The sequence below is a fragment of the Amyelois transitella genome, chromosome 17 (assembly GCF_032362555.1).
Source record: "Amyelois transitella isolate CPQ chromosome 17, ilAmyTran1.1, whole genome shotgun sequence".
Classification (NCBI taxonomy): Eukaryota; Metazoa; Arthropoda; class Insecta; order Lepidoptera; family Pyralidae; genus Amyelois; species Amyelois transitella.
Window position 1 is genome coordinate 1,901,530 of NC_083520.1, and position 17,199 is coordinate 1,918,728.

The window sequence follows — 17,199 nt, forward strand, 5'->3', positions numbered from 1 at the left end:
CTATAAATAACAATATTAAAAATAAATATTAAACAAAAATTTTAAGTAAATATTTAACAAAATTTTTATACTAGGCATTTCTCAGTGCAATAAAGTTTATATAAAATACTGCATTTTACCCGTAGCTTCGCCCACGCGAATTTTTGCAAATTCCACGGGAACTATAGTTTTTACCGGAATGATAATACCCTGTGTCCTTCTCAAGATTTTTAATAAATCCGCAAAATTTCAAGAATATTGGTTCAGTAGATAACGCGTGAAAAAAAAACAAACAATATATTACTTTTAGAATTAGAATAGATACATTTTATCAAACGAAAACCATTGTCCATTCTGTGACGACTCTGTATGATCTTTGACTCTATACGTGGGATCTTAATATACATATAATTACTCTTTCCGATGTAGCTGCACATGTTGTAAGCTAAGCAGGGGTCATATTTTTTTTTATTTAGCTATACTAGTCTCATCCGACGACTGCACTCGAGTCATATTATGGATGCTCAAATAATTGATTCAAAATTAAAAGTATTAAATCATGCCGTGTGGTTCCCAGCACCAATACAAAAAAGAATAGGACTACTCCATCTCTTTCCCATGAATGTCGTAAAAGGCGACCAAGGGATAGGCTTACAAACTTGGGATTCTTTTTTAGGCGACAGGCTAGCAACCTGTCGCTATTTGAATCTCAATTCTATCATTAAGCCAAATAGCTGAACATGGCCTATCAGTCTTTTCTAGACTGTTGGCTCTGTCTACCCCGCAAGGGATATAGACGTGACCACATATATGTAGTAAATAATAACCTATATTCCGGTGTAAATACTTATTTTAGGCGTCTGCCTTATAAATAAATTCTCTTTATATGGATTAGTGGATTGGGAAGGACTTGACCAAATCGGCGACGTTCTGATGAAGCTAACGACGTAGGTATGCAGAGATCGTAGCATGTAGGCATCTCCGGAACTCATATTATGTCAATAAAAATTTGAATGTGAATTTTGAAATTTTAATTTGAATTTGAACATAAAATGGCTTTACATTTTTGCCATATTTAAAACAAACAAATTATTCATTCATTCTTTCATTGTTTCGATGACGATCAAGATTATCATGATACACGTGATTGTGTTTTAAAAACAAGATTATATTTATACGATTTACTAGTTTCTGCCGGCGACTTTGTCCGCGTGGTATCGTTTTTCGCAATAAAATAAGTCTATATATTGTTCCTTAGACTTAACTCTATCTCAGTACCGAACTTCAACAAAATCGGTTCAGTGGTTTAGGCGTGAAAAAGTAAGAGAAAGACAGAGTTTCTTTCGCATTTATCATATAAGTAGGGAAGATAGACAATTTAAAATGATTAAACATTTTAAACATAAATAATATTTATATGTATACGGGGAAATAACAAAGATTGAGTTAGCCTCGAAGTAGGTTCGAAAGTTGTATTACGAGATACTAATACTATGTTTTATAATAAATACTTAACTATATAGGTAAACACCCAAGACATCGGCCAATCCGAAAAAGTTCATTTCTCATGCCCTGGCCGGGATTCGAACCCGGGGCCTCTGGTGTCCCAGGCAACCGCGGCACAGACGTTAAACAAAAATACCTTTTTCATTAATATATAATTTATTAATCCTTTTTCTTCTTCTCCTTCAATGCGAGCAAATATTTGAGCCGTTTCTCCAAAAAATTCTCTGGGAATTCTAATATTTCTGTCTTAAACACGCCCGGCCCCATCTCTATGCCGGCAAACACGTTTCGGCGGCCATCTTTCAATTGACTTCTGAATAAAGGTGCCTGTAAACAAATACATACCTACATATAGGTATAATCAATCTTTGGAGAGTAGCCCGGGGTATGCCCTTTGACCTTTGGTTATTTACATAGCACTGCCCTGGTATAACTAAAATGCCGTTATCTGCCAAATCCTTGTTTTAAGTAAAACGTCAAAAACTGCGGTAAAAATTTAAACTGATGCCATTCATCAATGAGAACTCCTATTTATGACTTAAAGGTACCAAAAAGTCGTATATACAGATCGAAAGAGTTATTTTTTTTTTCTTAGGTATTTTACTGGTAAAAAAGGTGTAAATCCTGATGTCAGATACCGGCCGATTTTAGTTATACCACGGCAGAGCAACTCCTGTCTGACCTCGGCAACCTTACAACCTTATAGGTCTTATCGGATCATTGGTACACCTCTGACTACCGACGACTACTAACCGATTGTAGGTTATGTATCAAATGGCAATCAAACCAGAAGGCTACCTCAATTATTTAAATATAGATGTGTCTGAAAATTCAATTTAATATAAATATATATAAATATGAATATATACTAAATCATTTGCGTCTTCACATTGCATAAAACACTAGCAACCTGGCTTGAAGATGCATCAAATAGCACACAAACCAGGAAGCTGCTTAACACAAGTGATAAACAAACTTTGAGTGACAACAAATAAAATTAATAAAAAAAAAACCGATTGTAGGTTAGCGTTATGGAAAGGGTTTCTCTTTCTCTGTCCGATCCGAAAAGGTATGCCCTTTTCGGATCGAAACGGATAATAAATTATCAAATTTGGAAACGATGTTCTTATCCGTTACTTTCAATAGGTAGTCATAGTTTACCTTAGCTATGGAATGATATAACGTATGTTGACGATTGCCTGGGCTAAGATTCATAATGTGAACGTTTGTCTTCCTCAAAAAATAAGCAGTTGTAGATTTTGTGAAATAGGAAATGCCTAGGAATATTATGGCGGTATCTGAAATCAGAATCAAAATATGAGCAGTTGTTCGCCGACACGACATTTTAACAGTATCCTGGAGAGCTCAAAAATTATTTAACCGATTATGATGTCACACGAACATGAAAATTTTATTAGCAGATCCTATGTACGTTTAAAATTTTATCAAAATCAGACCAACGGTGTTCGAAAGTTATCACGTAACAGACACACCTACATACATATAAAAAATGTGTTTTCGCCCCAAATTGATGGGGAGACCTCACCCGCTTTGATCGTTCAGTCAATTTATCCTAGAGTCGTTAGTCCAAGTTACGTAGGAATACTAGTGTGACTATGATCCTGAATTGAGTAAGTCAGATATCTTCAGAAGCAACTGCCGTCTGACATCCGTTACTTTTGCAGGGGAACCTAACTCTAATGCGATTTAGTCCAGTTGCATAAATGTGTAGGTTTCCACATCGTACGAGCAATATATGATAGATGAATTTTAAAGATAAAAAGGAAAAGCAAAGCATGAAAACATAGACAGTGTCACGTCTGTGTTTTCTTTGTTATTATACCAGCACAAACATTTTAAAGGTTTTAAATTGACGCAGATCTAAGCAGATAAACAAGGAGAGTGTGGATGGAAAGGTCGGAGTGGGAAGACCTAGACGAACGTACCTTGATCAAATTAAGGACGTCCTGGTAAAGGGTCTGGTCAAGATTACCCGAAACCGACAGATTACACAACCGAGTTATGAATGTGGATGAAGCGAAAGATGTAGTCTCTGCCTACCCCTCCGGGAAAGAGGCGTGATTTTATGTATGTATGGATGTAAATTGACGTAGAACCCGCTAAGGAGTAGAACTTTGAGTCTCACGTAAAAGAAGACTCGGTCGAACGCAAACGGCCAGTATTTATTTAAAAACTCACATATCCAGTCAATCACAGCCATTTAAATCAACATTTAACGAACAATAAGACTTATCAGCTGCTGGGAATTCAATTAAAATCCTGATTCACCGCGGTGATCGCTACATGAATTGATAGTTTTTCAATTTTCGATCGCTATAGGTATTACACAACTGACAAAATGACTAGATACTTATTTGCATGAAGAGAGTTATGAATGTGGATGAAGCGAAAGAAGTATGCAGAAATCGTAGCAAGTGGATAGTCTTTGCCTACCCCTCCGGGAAAGAGGCGTGATTTTAAGTATGTGTATACTTATTTGTTAATATCGACTTATGATTTTTGTATAATTAGTTTTGTTATCACAAATCCTAATTTGGCCATGCAGATACTCAATTACACTTAACAGAGTCTTTGTTCACTCTGTTCGAGCCTTTTGGCTCCGTCTACCCCGTAAGGGATAAAGACGTGATTATATGTACGAGTTTAAGTTGACGATCTACCAGACTGTACAAAAACTTACGCACAAGAGAAAATCAATTACCCGCCTGTCACCTGGTGGATATGCCGTTTTACATAAATCTCCGCGCCCAGCAATAAATTTCTACGAAAATACGTTCTTTATTATTCCAAAACCCGCCCTAGATCTTCAATCTCTTAGATAAACTATAAACCTACTAAATAAATCTAGTAAATAAAATTTGTGTTAGGGTGAGTACGACGGCAAATACGATAACACGTCATGATCGTGCGAATATAAGGGCACCTCAAGCTTCTTCAGAAAAACAGCTGTTGTCTTCTTTAAATTGTATTTCCTCCTTCATCATGGCGTCGTGGCGTTAGTCGTATTACGTTCTCAACTCTTTAAAGACTAGCACAGGGTGCGCCTCTTGGAAATGATCTTGGATTAGTTAAGTTAGGATTAGTCTGATCTCCGCAAATATTTTAGGGGAATCTTCGTAATAAATCATACTTAAAAGCTGAACTAGATAAATGAACCTGTTCCCTTAGTCATATTTTACGGCATCCATGGAGAAAAGATGAAGTGGTCCTGTTGTGTTAAGTTTTACATAAATCTCAGAGCCAAAATAACACGTTCGTAATTTAGTAAGTATATTATTGTAGTTATACGTACCTACCTGTAATTCAGATCTACAGTCAGATGAATGAAAGCATTACCATTTAAAAAAAAGATACTTACAAGTCGCGTATGAATGGACAAAACAAAACATTAAATCGGGGACATTCTGGGGAAAAGTCACTTCAAAAGTAGATTCCTATGTACTGCAAACCTTTCATGAAAAGATTGATGAATGTGAATTGCCAGTATGCTTACCTACATCTTGTACTCCTCGAAACTTGTAATATTTAACTAAGTTATCACACTCAAGTATCCTGAGAATATTTCCATGGTCATTGAGACAAGATTTTAGAAAGAAGAATGTCAAATTAAAAGTCTGACATTGACAAACCTATTTTTGACGTTTGTATAAGTTTTGAAATCTGTTGACTGTTGAGTTGCCGGCTGGATAATATTGTTATTTTCTTGGTAAAATTAATAGAAATGTCTTCTTTCCATGGCTTTCCCGAATTGCCAGGTCCACAAGAAACAGCATTCTGCAAAATAAATGAGGTCTATTGCTGTGGGAACATTCGTTATGGGAATATTACTACATTTACAAACTCGGTAAGGTTATCTTAGGTTCAACCTATTTTTCTTAAAAATTTTATTATATTTGAGATCTTTTCAAATACAATTTGAAATTATTTAATTTCAGACTAAATCCCATCCTGTAATTAATGTGGCAAGAGATGTGCACCACCACAGAACGTCTGACGAAAACATCAGCATGTACATCGATGTTGAGGACAATTTACTGAAAAAAATCACGAGTGTTTTATACAAGCAAGGATTTTTAGAAGCTTTAAGCGTAGCTGCAGATCCTAGCTTCAATAGAGATCATCCTTTACTGTCTGTGACGGCATCGTACGCTTTGAAAGTGGCGAATATATTTACTGCATTCCGTTACTTTTTGCAACCACATTTGAAAGATATTGGACCAAAAATAGTTGCAAATTATTCAAGGACTCGAAACTGGGGAAGTGCCCCTATAAGATGTTTAGCATGGCACCCGCATACTACAAAAATAGCCATTGCAACATCAGATGATAATGTGAGAGTGTATTGTTCGGAAGTTTCATTTGTCTCAACTTTAAAGTGCAAAGCTCAAGGTCATATTTCTACAATGAGTTGGAGACCGTTCTCTGCTTCGGAGTTAGCTGTGGCGTGTGACCAGGGTGTCATTGTGTGGACAGTCGATCCCAACTCTATGTTTACTAAACCATCATCAAGTAATGCTGTTTTGTTGAAAAGGTAGAATATTTTTTATACCTTGATAAATCTTTATACATGGGTGATGAACAATAAAATCCAGTGCTACAACTCAGCCACCAAAAACCATGAACCATTAAATCCATAAATGCTGACAATTGATATATTAATAGTTGTAGTTTTTCATAAACCCTAAAAATTACTGTCGAGAATAAGAACATTTTATGCTGATAAAAATATGGGAAGTAATTCCCATTTTACCTGTGGTCAACTAACACCATGCCAAATTTCAGCCCTATCAGTCTAGTAATTTGGGCTGTGCCTTAACATCTCAGCTGCCTAAATACTGATCAGTGCACTGACCTCAACTGCTTTTTTATTTTGGGTATTAAATGCATTACTATAAGTTTGGCAATACTCCTTTCTAGCTGGAAAAATTAATTTCTCGCTATAGACGCGGATGTAAATTGTATAACGGGTTTGGCAGCTCAGAGAATTAAAATAAAAAATCATTCAGTCACCTTTGCTTTACTTTTGTTTATATTGTAACCTATATGTATAGGTAACAATTTAAACTACAATAACATTCACTCCAAACAGATCCGGCCACAGTCCAGTCACAGACGTGAGCTGGTCTCCAAACGGGGACCTTCTGATCAGCTGCAGCGGCGCAGACACATCTATGCTTGTCTGGGATGTCGCCATGGAGACCGCTGTGCCCCTTAGAAGAGTGGCCGGTGGTGGAATAGTGTTTGCGAGGTGGTCCCCTGACGCAAGCAAAGTTTTTGCTGCTACATCTTCTATCATTTTCAGGTGAATGGAATAGAATAGATTTATTTTTAAAAATTGGAAACAAGGTATCACTTATTGACATCACATGACTTAAATCTATTTTAGTTTTAGTTTTAGCCGTGTGGTTCCCGGCACCAATACAAAAAAGAATAGGACCACTCCATCTCTTTCCCATGGATGTCGTAAAAGGCGACTAAGGGATAGGCTTACAAACTTAGGATTCTTTTTTAGGCGATGGTCTAACAACTTATCACTATTTGAATCTCAATTCTATCATTAAGCCAAATAGCTGAACGTGGCCATTCAGTCTTTTCAAGACTGTTGGCTCTGTCTAGCCCACAAGGGATATAGACGTGACCATATGTATGTATATGTACGGTTACAATTTCCAGTTGTTCTTGTAACAGCCTAAGCCACAATAATAATGAAAGTTCAAACGTTCATTCGCAAAAGATTATTTATTGATTCATTTTTTTCACAGAGTGTGGGACGGTTGGCGTCAAATCACAAAAATAATGACAGATCAAATGTGTTCATTCGCAAAAGATTTTATTTATTGATTCATCTTTTTCACAGAGTGTGGGACACCAAAAAATGGACGCCGGAGCGGTGGTGCTCCCGCGGGTGTCGCGTGGCGGCCGCGTGCTGGGGCCCCGGCGGCTTGATGCTGTTCGCCGCAAAGGGAGAGCCTATGGTGTACGCATTGACAAATACTGGACTTTTGAATGGTATGTGTATGTAATTACATATACAATAATACATTTATATGATTATTATATTGTTAGGTATTCATGTATGTTTTTATTTATTTGATATTTTATGTGTATTAGTGCCGTGTGGTTCCCGGCACCAATACAAAAAAGAATAGGACCACTCCATCTCTTTCCCATGGATGTCGTAAAAGGCGACTAAGGGATAGGCTTATAAACTTGGGATTCTTCTTTTGGGCGATGGGCTAGCAACCTGTCACTATTTGAATCTCAATTCTATTATTAAGCCAAATAGCTGAATGTGGCCATTTAGTCTTCAAGACTGTTGGCTCTGTCTACCCCGCATGGGATATGAACGTGACCATATGTATGTATGTATGTTATTTTATGATAGTATGTGTTGGGTTTATTAATATCAGTAAGTTTATGTAAGTTTATATCTTAATTATTGTGTAACTACACAAGCCAATGCCTTTCTTTACACTTTCCTGTTGTGGGCCTGCTGGAAGAAATAGTTATTTTGGTCATCATTGAAACACTCAAGGATGAATAATTTTCCCGGATTTTTGTCACATTCTCCATTATTAGTTGCAGCATGATGTTATATAGCCTAAAGCCTTCCTCGATAAATGGTCTTTTCAATACTATAATAAATTTTTTTTTATTCGAACCTGTAGTTCCTGAGACAGCTTTATAATATTAGTATAGATGTTAAATGTTCAATACCTACCTATATTTGTTTTAAGAAATGCCAGATCGATTTTTTTTTTTAATTCATTACAAATTCCAGGCACGCAAACAAGCAAAGCCGTGCCAGTGTTAGACACGTCCAAAGTGGAGCTGCCATCTAGCGACATCGTCGGCGGTCCGATACTAGACATGTGTTGGGACCCTACCGGGAAATATCTCGCCCTGTTGTTCGAGGAGTCACATCTGATCGCCATATTCTGCACCACGCAGCTCATGATGCAGCTCAAAGTCACCCCGTGGTATGTTTTGAAGCTGATATATAACATACATACATACATACTTAAACGGCCTCTGTGGCACAGCGGTAGTGCGCTTGTCTGTGACACCGGAGGTCCCGGGTTCGAATCCCGGTCAGGGTATGATGAGAAAAGAACTTTTTCTGATTGGCCTGGATCTTGGATGTTTATCTATATAAGTATTTATTATAAAATATAGTATCGTTGAGTTCGTATCTCGTAACACAAGTCTCGAACTTACTTCGAGGCTGACTCAATCTGTGTAATTTGTCCCGTATATATTTATACATCAAATCACGCCTCTTTCCCGGAGGAGTAGGCAGAGACTACCTCTTTCCACTTGCCGCGATCTCTGCGCGCTTCCTTCGCTTCATACACATTCATAACTCTCTTCATGCAAGCTCCAATATCCAAGCTGATATATAAATAAATATATACGGGACAAATTACACAGATTGAGTTAGCCTCGAAGTAAGTTCGAAACTTGTGTTACGAGATACTAACTCAACGATACTTTATATTTTATAATAACTTAGATAGATAAACATCCAAGACCCTTGCACGGGCCCGCACGACGATGCACGACTTGCTTGCAAGGCACTTCAGAATAGAACAACTCCATATATTTCCCATGGATGTAAAAGGCGTAAAAGGCGACTAAGGCATAGACTTGTAAACTTGGAATCTTTTTTAGGCGTTGGGTTGGCAACCTGGGCCGAACGTGGGCTTTCAGTCTTTTCAAGATTATTGGCTCTATCTATCCCTCAAGGAATAAAGTCATGATTATATGTATGTATGTATAAACCGCTCCAAAGTGTGTAGACGCCTTAAAAGATTTATTTTTCTTTTCCAGTTGTTTCGTCTGCGGCATAGACAACGAAGTGCCATTGACAATGGAGTTCCAGAAGAATTTCGCCGAAGGTGCATGTTTGACCATTGCATGGTCGAGCGGGAGGGTTCAACATTTCCCCATTGTTTATACTGATGGCTATTGACCATGATATTGGTTGCTAGATAATCATTGTTTGAGAGGATTCCCGGTTGGATCCTTAGTGCCCGGGGTCTTTAGAAAAATTAACGAGGTAACTGGTTTTTACAGAAATTATTAATTGACTTTAGCGAGTCAAAGGCTGTCTAGATTGCGTGTTTGAATAATTTTAAAGAATTTTCTTAATTTTTTTTTACTTACTTAAAGAAACTAACTCAATAACAAAACATTGATGTATAAAAGAGACTTCTATTGTCTTTCTTAAGAATAATAATGTTTGTAAATATATTTTTAAGACTGCTAAAGCGCATTGTAATTTTAAACAAGGGAAATAAATAAGTTATAAATTTTACGTTGTAATTACATTCCGTTCATCATTATATTATTATGCTCCAATCCGTGAAATCTTTGTTGCGCGGTTTAGATTCTTCGCTGCTATTGGCTGAGCGAGTTCTTTGCTATGTTTGATGTTTGTTGTGTGACATTACTGATGTCGCCATAGCTTCGAAAATTTTATACTGTACTTACCTTAACTAGAACTAGGACATATAATACTGGTTTTACAGTACAATTTATTGTTAGTTCTATTGTATTTGTGGGGGTGGAAAGTAAGAGTGAAGATTTTGTCTACCAATGGGATATTTATAGGTAAGTAAAAAATAGTTTTATTGCATAATTTCGGTGCTAACTGTCGTATAATCAAGATTTCTTCTCATACGCGTCGATACCGTCGCATAACTATTTGTCGCCCGCAAAATCTCCTTATGCGTGCTTATGCGTTCCTGTTTATGTGCGTTTGTCCTTGTCACATCTACATTTTTCACAGTTTCTGTATGATCTTTCCTCCAAAACGTATCCAAATTGAATTTGCCATTAGCTATATTTTTCTTCAACTTCTTATCTAAAGTAAATTGTAACTTAACGTAAACTTTATTTTTGCTATTATTATCCGAGTCCCCGTGACGCCTACTCGCTGGATTGTCACCGTCTAAGTCACGTCTCAAGTTACCATTACAAGTAGAAAAATCTTTACAAACCGCCGCTTTCATATCTGCTTCGAGATTTTCTAAATCTACGTTGATGTTAGCCGCCAAATCTTGTTTTAATGTCAAAACTAGTTTAGTTCTTAGAGATTCATCCATTACACTACTGTTCACATTGCTTTTAATACCGTTTATACACTGTTGTATGATATTATGCACGTATGCTTTTATCAATTTCATATTTTCCTCGGCACTCCTGTCGTGGTCTAATTCAAACGTGGATGTTTCGCTTTTGAATATTTTTTTTACTTTATGTTTAGCAGCAGCACCTAATTTGTTTACAACCGCGATAACCATTTCCTTTTCGCCGCTACCATCAGAATTTACATCCGACTGATACATCGCCATGTAATTCCGAAAAGTATTCGCTACTGTCTCATGCAAATTTTTGTAGAAATAGCTCATGAAGTTCTCTAGTTCACTAGAACACACTTTGAAGTGGAGGCATTTGACCTTTTTGTTAAAATTGCCAGCTCTAACATTAGATGCTCTCATATCGTTAAAATTATCTTTTTCGTTTGCTTCATCTTTTTTTACTAGTTTACATACAACTTTGTAATTGTTGGATATGTTGTCGGTGTCGTTCACAATTTGTATTAGAAATTCTTGGATCTGCTCAAAAAACAAGTACAGTTTTTTTGCCGGATTCGTTCTCTCTGAGAAGCTATTACTCCACACCTCGTCATATTTTTCTTTTATAGCATTCCATTGTGCTGTCCAATTCTTGGTAAGATCTTTAGTCTGCGCCAATCTACCATTACGTAATTTTTCTCTGTATACATTGTTGTCTATTCCATCCTCATCAGGACAATTACTTCGCACCATTTGTGCCAGCATGCTGTCTAATGTATTTGTAACTAGTTTCTGAGTTTTTATAGAAACCGATTCTTTTAACAATGCCTCCTTTATTTGGTCTCTCAATTTCTTATATTTCTTAACGTTGTCTTTAAATTGTGGTTGTGGTTCATTGATTCTTAGCTCTTGTTTGGCCATTTCTTTATGCGGTATGAATTCTATGATAGTTGTCTCTTCATCTCCTTCGAGTGTAACATTATCATCCCTGTCGTCGATAAGTCCATTATCAAAATTTTGACTGTTTCTCTCATTGTCTTCCAGAAACGGTCTGAGCTCATCTATCTTTTGTTTAATAGCTTTCTCTATACTACTTTCAAGATTCAGCTCCTTGTGGTCAACAAAATTACGCGATTCACGCAACTTGTGAGTGTACGCTTTGAAAAGTGTTTGCAGAATGTTAGCTATTACGGCGTATCCATCCATTTGCGGCTCTATGGATTTGGTAGTCCCAAGTATGAGTAGTAAAACTGAAAAATGGAAATCCATACGAATATTATTTTAAAACAACGTAATTTTGTTTGTAATGAAACTATCGGACTGTTTGATCAAATTTGGCACAGAGATAAAGAAATAATATTTATATTTAGAATTTTTTTTTTCTAGAATATATTATTGGGGGTGGAGTTCGTTAATTTTCATCACATCACATCATAATGGGACAATTAGGGTAGACATAAGTCTCATCAGAGGCCGTAAAACCAGTGTATACGTCTACAGTTTCAATAACATAAATTGAGGTCACAATTTTGCATTACCTTTCAGGCCGGTCAGCGTAAAATATGCCATTTGGAGTCGGACACTTAACTTTGCCCATTTTACGATGGTGTTTATTGCATTCTGGCATGCAGCGAATGTTGTTATCGCCATTTTTATTGCCAATCCTGCATTTTAGAATTCCAAGTTTACGGTTCTAAGAAAGTAGGTGGATACTGGTTTTTATGACTTCCTTGCTACAATTTAATATGAGAGATCTGTATGCTGTTTTAATTTAAGAGCATCGACGGTCCTTCGGTAATTTCTGTACGTTGAATATATTTACATAAAAGCAATATTAGGTGATGAAGAAAACACTAGTGAAGTTAGATTTAAAAAAAAAAAAAGCAGAAAACAAAAGCATCTTTTTGTATGCAGTACCGCCGTGTAAACACTGCAATATTGTGCAAGTGAGACGTCATGATTTTGGCCGCCATTTTAGATTAGTTTCTTTATTGAAACGGGGTTAAGGTATATTCGATCCGTCATCATTGGTAGGGTGACCAATTATAATTTATTTTTATTCAGGTGTCTTGAACTGTTCGTCCACTGACACTCTCACGGTGATGGAAAACATCGTGAGGAAAGCTGAATATTCTGGCAACTTAATGTGCATGGTTCGGTCATGTGGAGAGGATGAATGAAAACAGGTTGACTAAGCAGATATACAAGGAGAGTGTGGAGGGAAAGGTCGGAGTGGGAAGACCTAGACGAACGTATCTTGATCAAATTAAGGACGTTCTGGTAAAGGGTCAGGTCAAAAGTACCCGAAACCGCCGAGCTTGCATGAAGAGAGTTATGAATGTGGATGAAGCGAAGGAAATATGCAGAGATCGTGGCAAGTGGAAAGAGGTAGTCTCTGCGTACCCCTCCGGGAAAGAGGCGTGATTTTATGTATGTATGTATGTATAATCCGAATACGTGTCAAGGGTTCCCTGCAAAGGTTGCGGAGGTCAGACGGGAGTCGGTTTGTGTATAAACCTGACTCACTTAATCCATGATCAAGGGCGGTAGAGATGGTTATAGTTGGTTAGGGTCTATCAAGGAAGAAAGACTTAGCTATATCTGATGATAACAAGAAAAACGAAAACAATAAAGCAACAGCATTTTATTAACAACATTATATATTCCAATTGTCGTACATAACTCACACATAATAATATAAGTACATAGACTGCAGAAGCCTACCTACTGACAAGCTTATAACCTAGTATTGCAACGACGGCATCACGATTTATTAAGAAAACCTTAAATATTTAAGTATTAAATTTTGGCTATAAAAAAAAGATTAAAGCCGTATCAAGTTTTTAGAGGTCAAATAATATATATATTTATATAAATACAGCCTAAAAGTAAATTAACATTTATACATGACCAACTTAAATATGTGGGTAAAGTAAAAAAATCAATATAAAAATTGCAAAATCTTTGTATTAACAACCTATGTATAAAAATCTCGAAATGACTTCGAACTGTTTTAAAAGTATGATTAGATATTTAATTTGGATACATGTAAAAATGTACCAAAAATCCCTAGTTTCTTTCACATAAAACAAAGTCATTAAAATCGCATTCGTAATATTTACCTTTTTTATTAAATCTTAAAATAAAAATTAGCGAAATCATTCATATTTTCTTCAAAAAACATAGTCTGCATTGCTCAAATCAGTTCAATAAACAAAAAAAAAATACAATTACATACAGCCTAAAAATTGCAAGTACTTAACTTTAAAAATATTCTGCATTGCTTCAATAATAATGCCAATTTCCAAATCCTTCTTTTTTCAATAGAATACAATTTACAGCCTATGGCCTGTGTCACTCGAGTGCTATGATCTTTATTTAGCCTAGATATTTTATAACTATTCTAGAAGATTCAGTTTACTATTCGTCTTACGAAGCTGGGCGCGCCATGGTATTATCTTTGTGCTGTCTTCATCTTCTTCGTGTTTGCCGTTCGAGTGACCTGGAGGAATAAAAAAGGTTTAATGAACTCAGTCTTAACTTTTTTTATTCAGCTCATGAATTATATTCTATGTTTCAGTTTTATTTCAACCAATGGTTCTTAATTTAAAATTTCTGTGACTTGTAGAAATAAGAAAAAGAAGACAAAGAACAAATTTAAATATTAAATTATAGATTAAAAATGTAAGTTGAAGAAATGATTCTATATTTTTAGCATGACTGCGAGCACATTGCTGGAAGAATAGAGCTGCTTAAGATTCAGATGGTTTTAAAGAAATAGAAAAAATATTTTTAGGCAGTTTAGTAAATGAAAAGTATTATAAAAGTATGTATAGAAGTTAAAAGAGAAGGAAATTTAGAAATATTATTTTATAAGCTTATTTAATAACATGGGTGAAAATTACACTTCCTAATTCTAATACTATGCTTTTTAGGTAGGGATCAAATATCTATATAGCTATGCTAATTAGATATCATGGCACACCAGAATATATTGGTTATACAATGTTATTTGGTTTTAGTGATTTATAGTAGTATGTATCTATAATTTATATACAAATATAGATAAAGCAAATTCTGCTGCGCCATAAAGTATCAAAAGGTTAATATTAAATTTACATGGCGAACAAAAGGGGAGGTCATTACCTAGTAGTAGGACAGGATATGCTAATAAAAATCTACATAAATAATACAGATACCGAATGATATGCAGCGTCGTTTGGCCAATCACCGCGTATCCAGCGCCTGTACAAAGCGGCTAGCTGAAAAAAAAATCAACGTAACCAACCTTCGTAACCACATTTGGTAACTAACCGTTACAATGGTCAGTGAGTTTCGCCTCCGACGGCGCGCGCGTCGGTTGCGAGGGAGTGTCGTAGCATAGAGTTATGTTGTCTATAGACACGGCGCGCTGCGAGCCGGGATATGCCCGCCAATCGCCGTTCGTTGATCCGTTTGATCCGTTCGTCTCTTCTACTTTTGGGGTGTATAAGGATTGTCTGAAAAGAAAACGAGAGTTTGTTAGGTCTATGAAAATCATACGTGAATGTTTTTGAATTAAAATTTTAAAAAAAGCTATTTCTTTGCATTGAAAGAATGCAATCATGAAATTTGGTAATGAAAATTTGGTCCTTTTCTAGAAAAGTTAAAGTAACACCTTGACAAATAAAAGTAATAATATTGCATTTTAGCATTCTCTACTTGGAAACCTATTGAGTTTCGGAATTTAGTCATCAACACGTGTAATTATTAATAGTTGAGAAAGGTGTGTTGGTAAATTGTGCTAAACAATTAAATTTTTTGCTTAAGATACCTAGTCATATAAGATTCTTTCTCCGTAACAATCACTTAAATTCTTATTATTGGTTATCTTCATATCCTCAATCATTCTTACTTACTCATAATATTTTTGGTTTTAAGTGACCCATCGGTCTTTTCCGTGACTTAGCTCTGTCTACCCCGCAAGGGATATAGACGTGATCATATGAATGAATAATATATATAGGTACATATATGATAAGTAGCCGTACAGTATAATTTATAATCTATTTACGACTCAACCAAAAAAAAAACTCACCTGAGTCTATTCTCCGCCTCTTCCCTCCTCTGCAGCAGCTGCCTCTTCCACGCAGGCACCGCCGCCGCCCTCCTTCTCTCCGCTTCTCCCGCCAACTCCCTCTCCAAGTCCCTCCTCGCTTTCTCCGCGGCCCGTCGCGCCAGCATCTGCCGCTTCCACGCCGGAATCACGTTACCGGACGCGTCCCGTTCCGGCACCTGAGGACAACCCTACCGTCGTCCAGCCGTCATCACCGATAAGGGAGCCAGATCAGTGATGACAGTGTTTTACTTTCATCATTGTGACTAGTGGAGGGGTTTGTTTATAGTTTACTTAAGTAACCCTACCGTCGTCCAGCCGTCATCACCGATAAGGGAGCCATCAGTGATGACAGTGTTTTACTTTCATCATTGTGACTAGTGAAAGGGTTTGTGTATAGTTTACATAAATAACCCTGCCCTCGTCCAGCTGTTATTACTGACAAGGTCAAAGTGTTTTCAAAACTTTCATTGTCGTGTCTCACAGCAGCACAAAGGCCTTCAGAGGTAAAGTTTATTAAATTAAAATGTTTGATGATTTATGATTATGAGATGATGATTTATAAGCTTTTGCTGGAACACCTGGCTTCCAGGTTATTTCAGACAAATCCGTCAATCATCTTCGTCAATCGACCAATGATAGTAATAATGAGAAATCTTAAAAAAAAAAGCGCAAAATTATAAAATGAAATTTTAACTTTCTCGGACATTTTGGTTTTTTATGACTTCCCAAAAGTCAAGGCTCAGGGAGAGGAGCAGTCAACCATCAGAACTTTGCCAAACCATTCAACAACCCTGGTCAACTGCTGCCTTATTAAAACTAGGCTTTACAATAACTGAGTATGTAAACTTGAGAATAAGAGAGAAATAGACATAGGTTCAACATTTTCTTGCGTGTCACAAGGTATTACGCAGCTAAGCGCGTCCCCCACTATTTATTTACAATTGTGTACAGTCAACGAAACTTGACTATTATGGTTTTGTGTTATTTTTAATTACGAACATAGGTTATTGTTTCTCTACTGTACGTTTGCCGTAATCGAAAATTACATTAGTTGTGAGTAGGTATATCTTTATTTGTGAGCGCCTTGACTACCTATATAAGAACCTTAATATGATGATGTTAATAAAATATAACACGTATCGTCTCCTGTTTGTTAAATTAAAATTAATTAATGTACCAATTATCCCGCTTATACATAAAACACCGTTGTTTTCTTAACAGTTTACATCACACGCGAGGAACCGCGGTCATAACTGCAGCTGCATAACGGTTACAAATTGATTTACCACCTCGTATTGATAAGAATTAATTATACTTTATGTTTGCTACATTATAGTGATTGAATCTTATCTACTAAAGAGTTAAACATAATCTTAAAAACAATCATAACAGAACTATTGGCGTTCTGTGAATAAATCAAACACTTTTCTAATAATTATGAATCATGAATGATTAACTATTGTCATACTAACTGATTGAACTTACAGTGCGTAGGCAGATTTTGACATGTTATCA

At 36.3% G+C, this 17,199-nt stretch overlaps 3 protein-coding genes across 3 annotated transcripts in view; 1 reads left to right on the forward strand and 2 right to left on the reverse strand.

The window, feature by feature from the left end:
• The first annotated feature begins 5,152 nt into the window (after window positions 1–5,152).
• On the forward strand, window positions 5,153–9,794 carry LOC106143369 (aladin). The gene is made up of 6 exons (XM_013345430.2): window positions 5,153–5,350; window positions 5,442–6,037; window positions 6,596–6,808; window positions 7,364–7,515; window positions 8,288–8,486; window positions 9,337–9,794. Exons 1-6 carry the CDS (start codon window positions 5,228–5,230, stop codon window positions 9,476–9,478), a joined length of 1,425 nt encoding a protein of 474 aa, XP_013200884.1. The 5' UTR covers window positions 5,153–5,227; the 3' UTR covers window positions 9,479–9,794.
• A 342-nt stretch (window positions 9,795–10,136) lies between these two features.
• On the reverse strand, window positions 10,137–12,155 carry LOC132902742 (uncharacterized). Its single transcript, XM_060948965.1, has 2 exons — window positions 12,125–12,155; window positions 10,137–11,836 (listed from the first exon to the last, which is right to left on the reverse strand). Exons 1-2 carry the CDS (start codon window positions 12,153–12,155, stop codon window positions 10,137–10,139), a joined length of 1,731 nt encoding a protein of 576 aa, XP_060804948.1.
• Window positions 12,156–13,696: 1,541 nt separating this feature from the next.
• Window positions 13,697–17,199, reverse strand: part of LOC106143373 (espin) — a 112,693-nt gene continuing 109,190 nt past the window's right edge. Inside the window, exons 13-15 of the mRNA XM_060948872.1 lie at window positions 15,664–15,860; window positions 14,901–15,085; window positions 13,697–14,088 (exon numbers count right to left, since the gene is read on the reverse strand). Coding sequence (XP_060804855.1) covers window positions 13,985–14,088; window positions 14,901–15,085; window positions 15,664–15,860 — 486 coding nt within the window. The 3' untranslated portion in view covers window positions 13,697–13,984. The remainder of the gene's footprint in view (window positions 14,089–14,900; window positions 15,086–15,663; window positions 15,861–17,199) is intronic.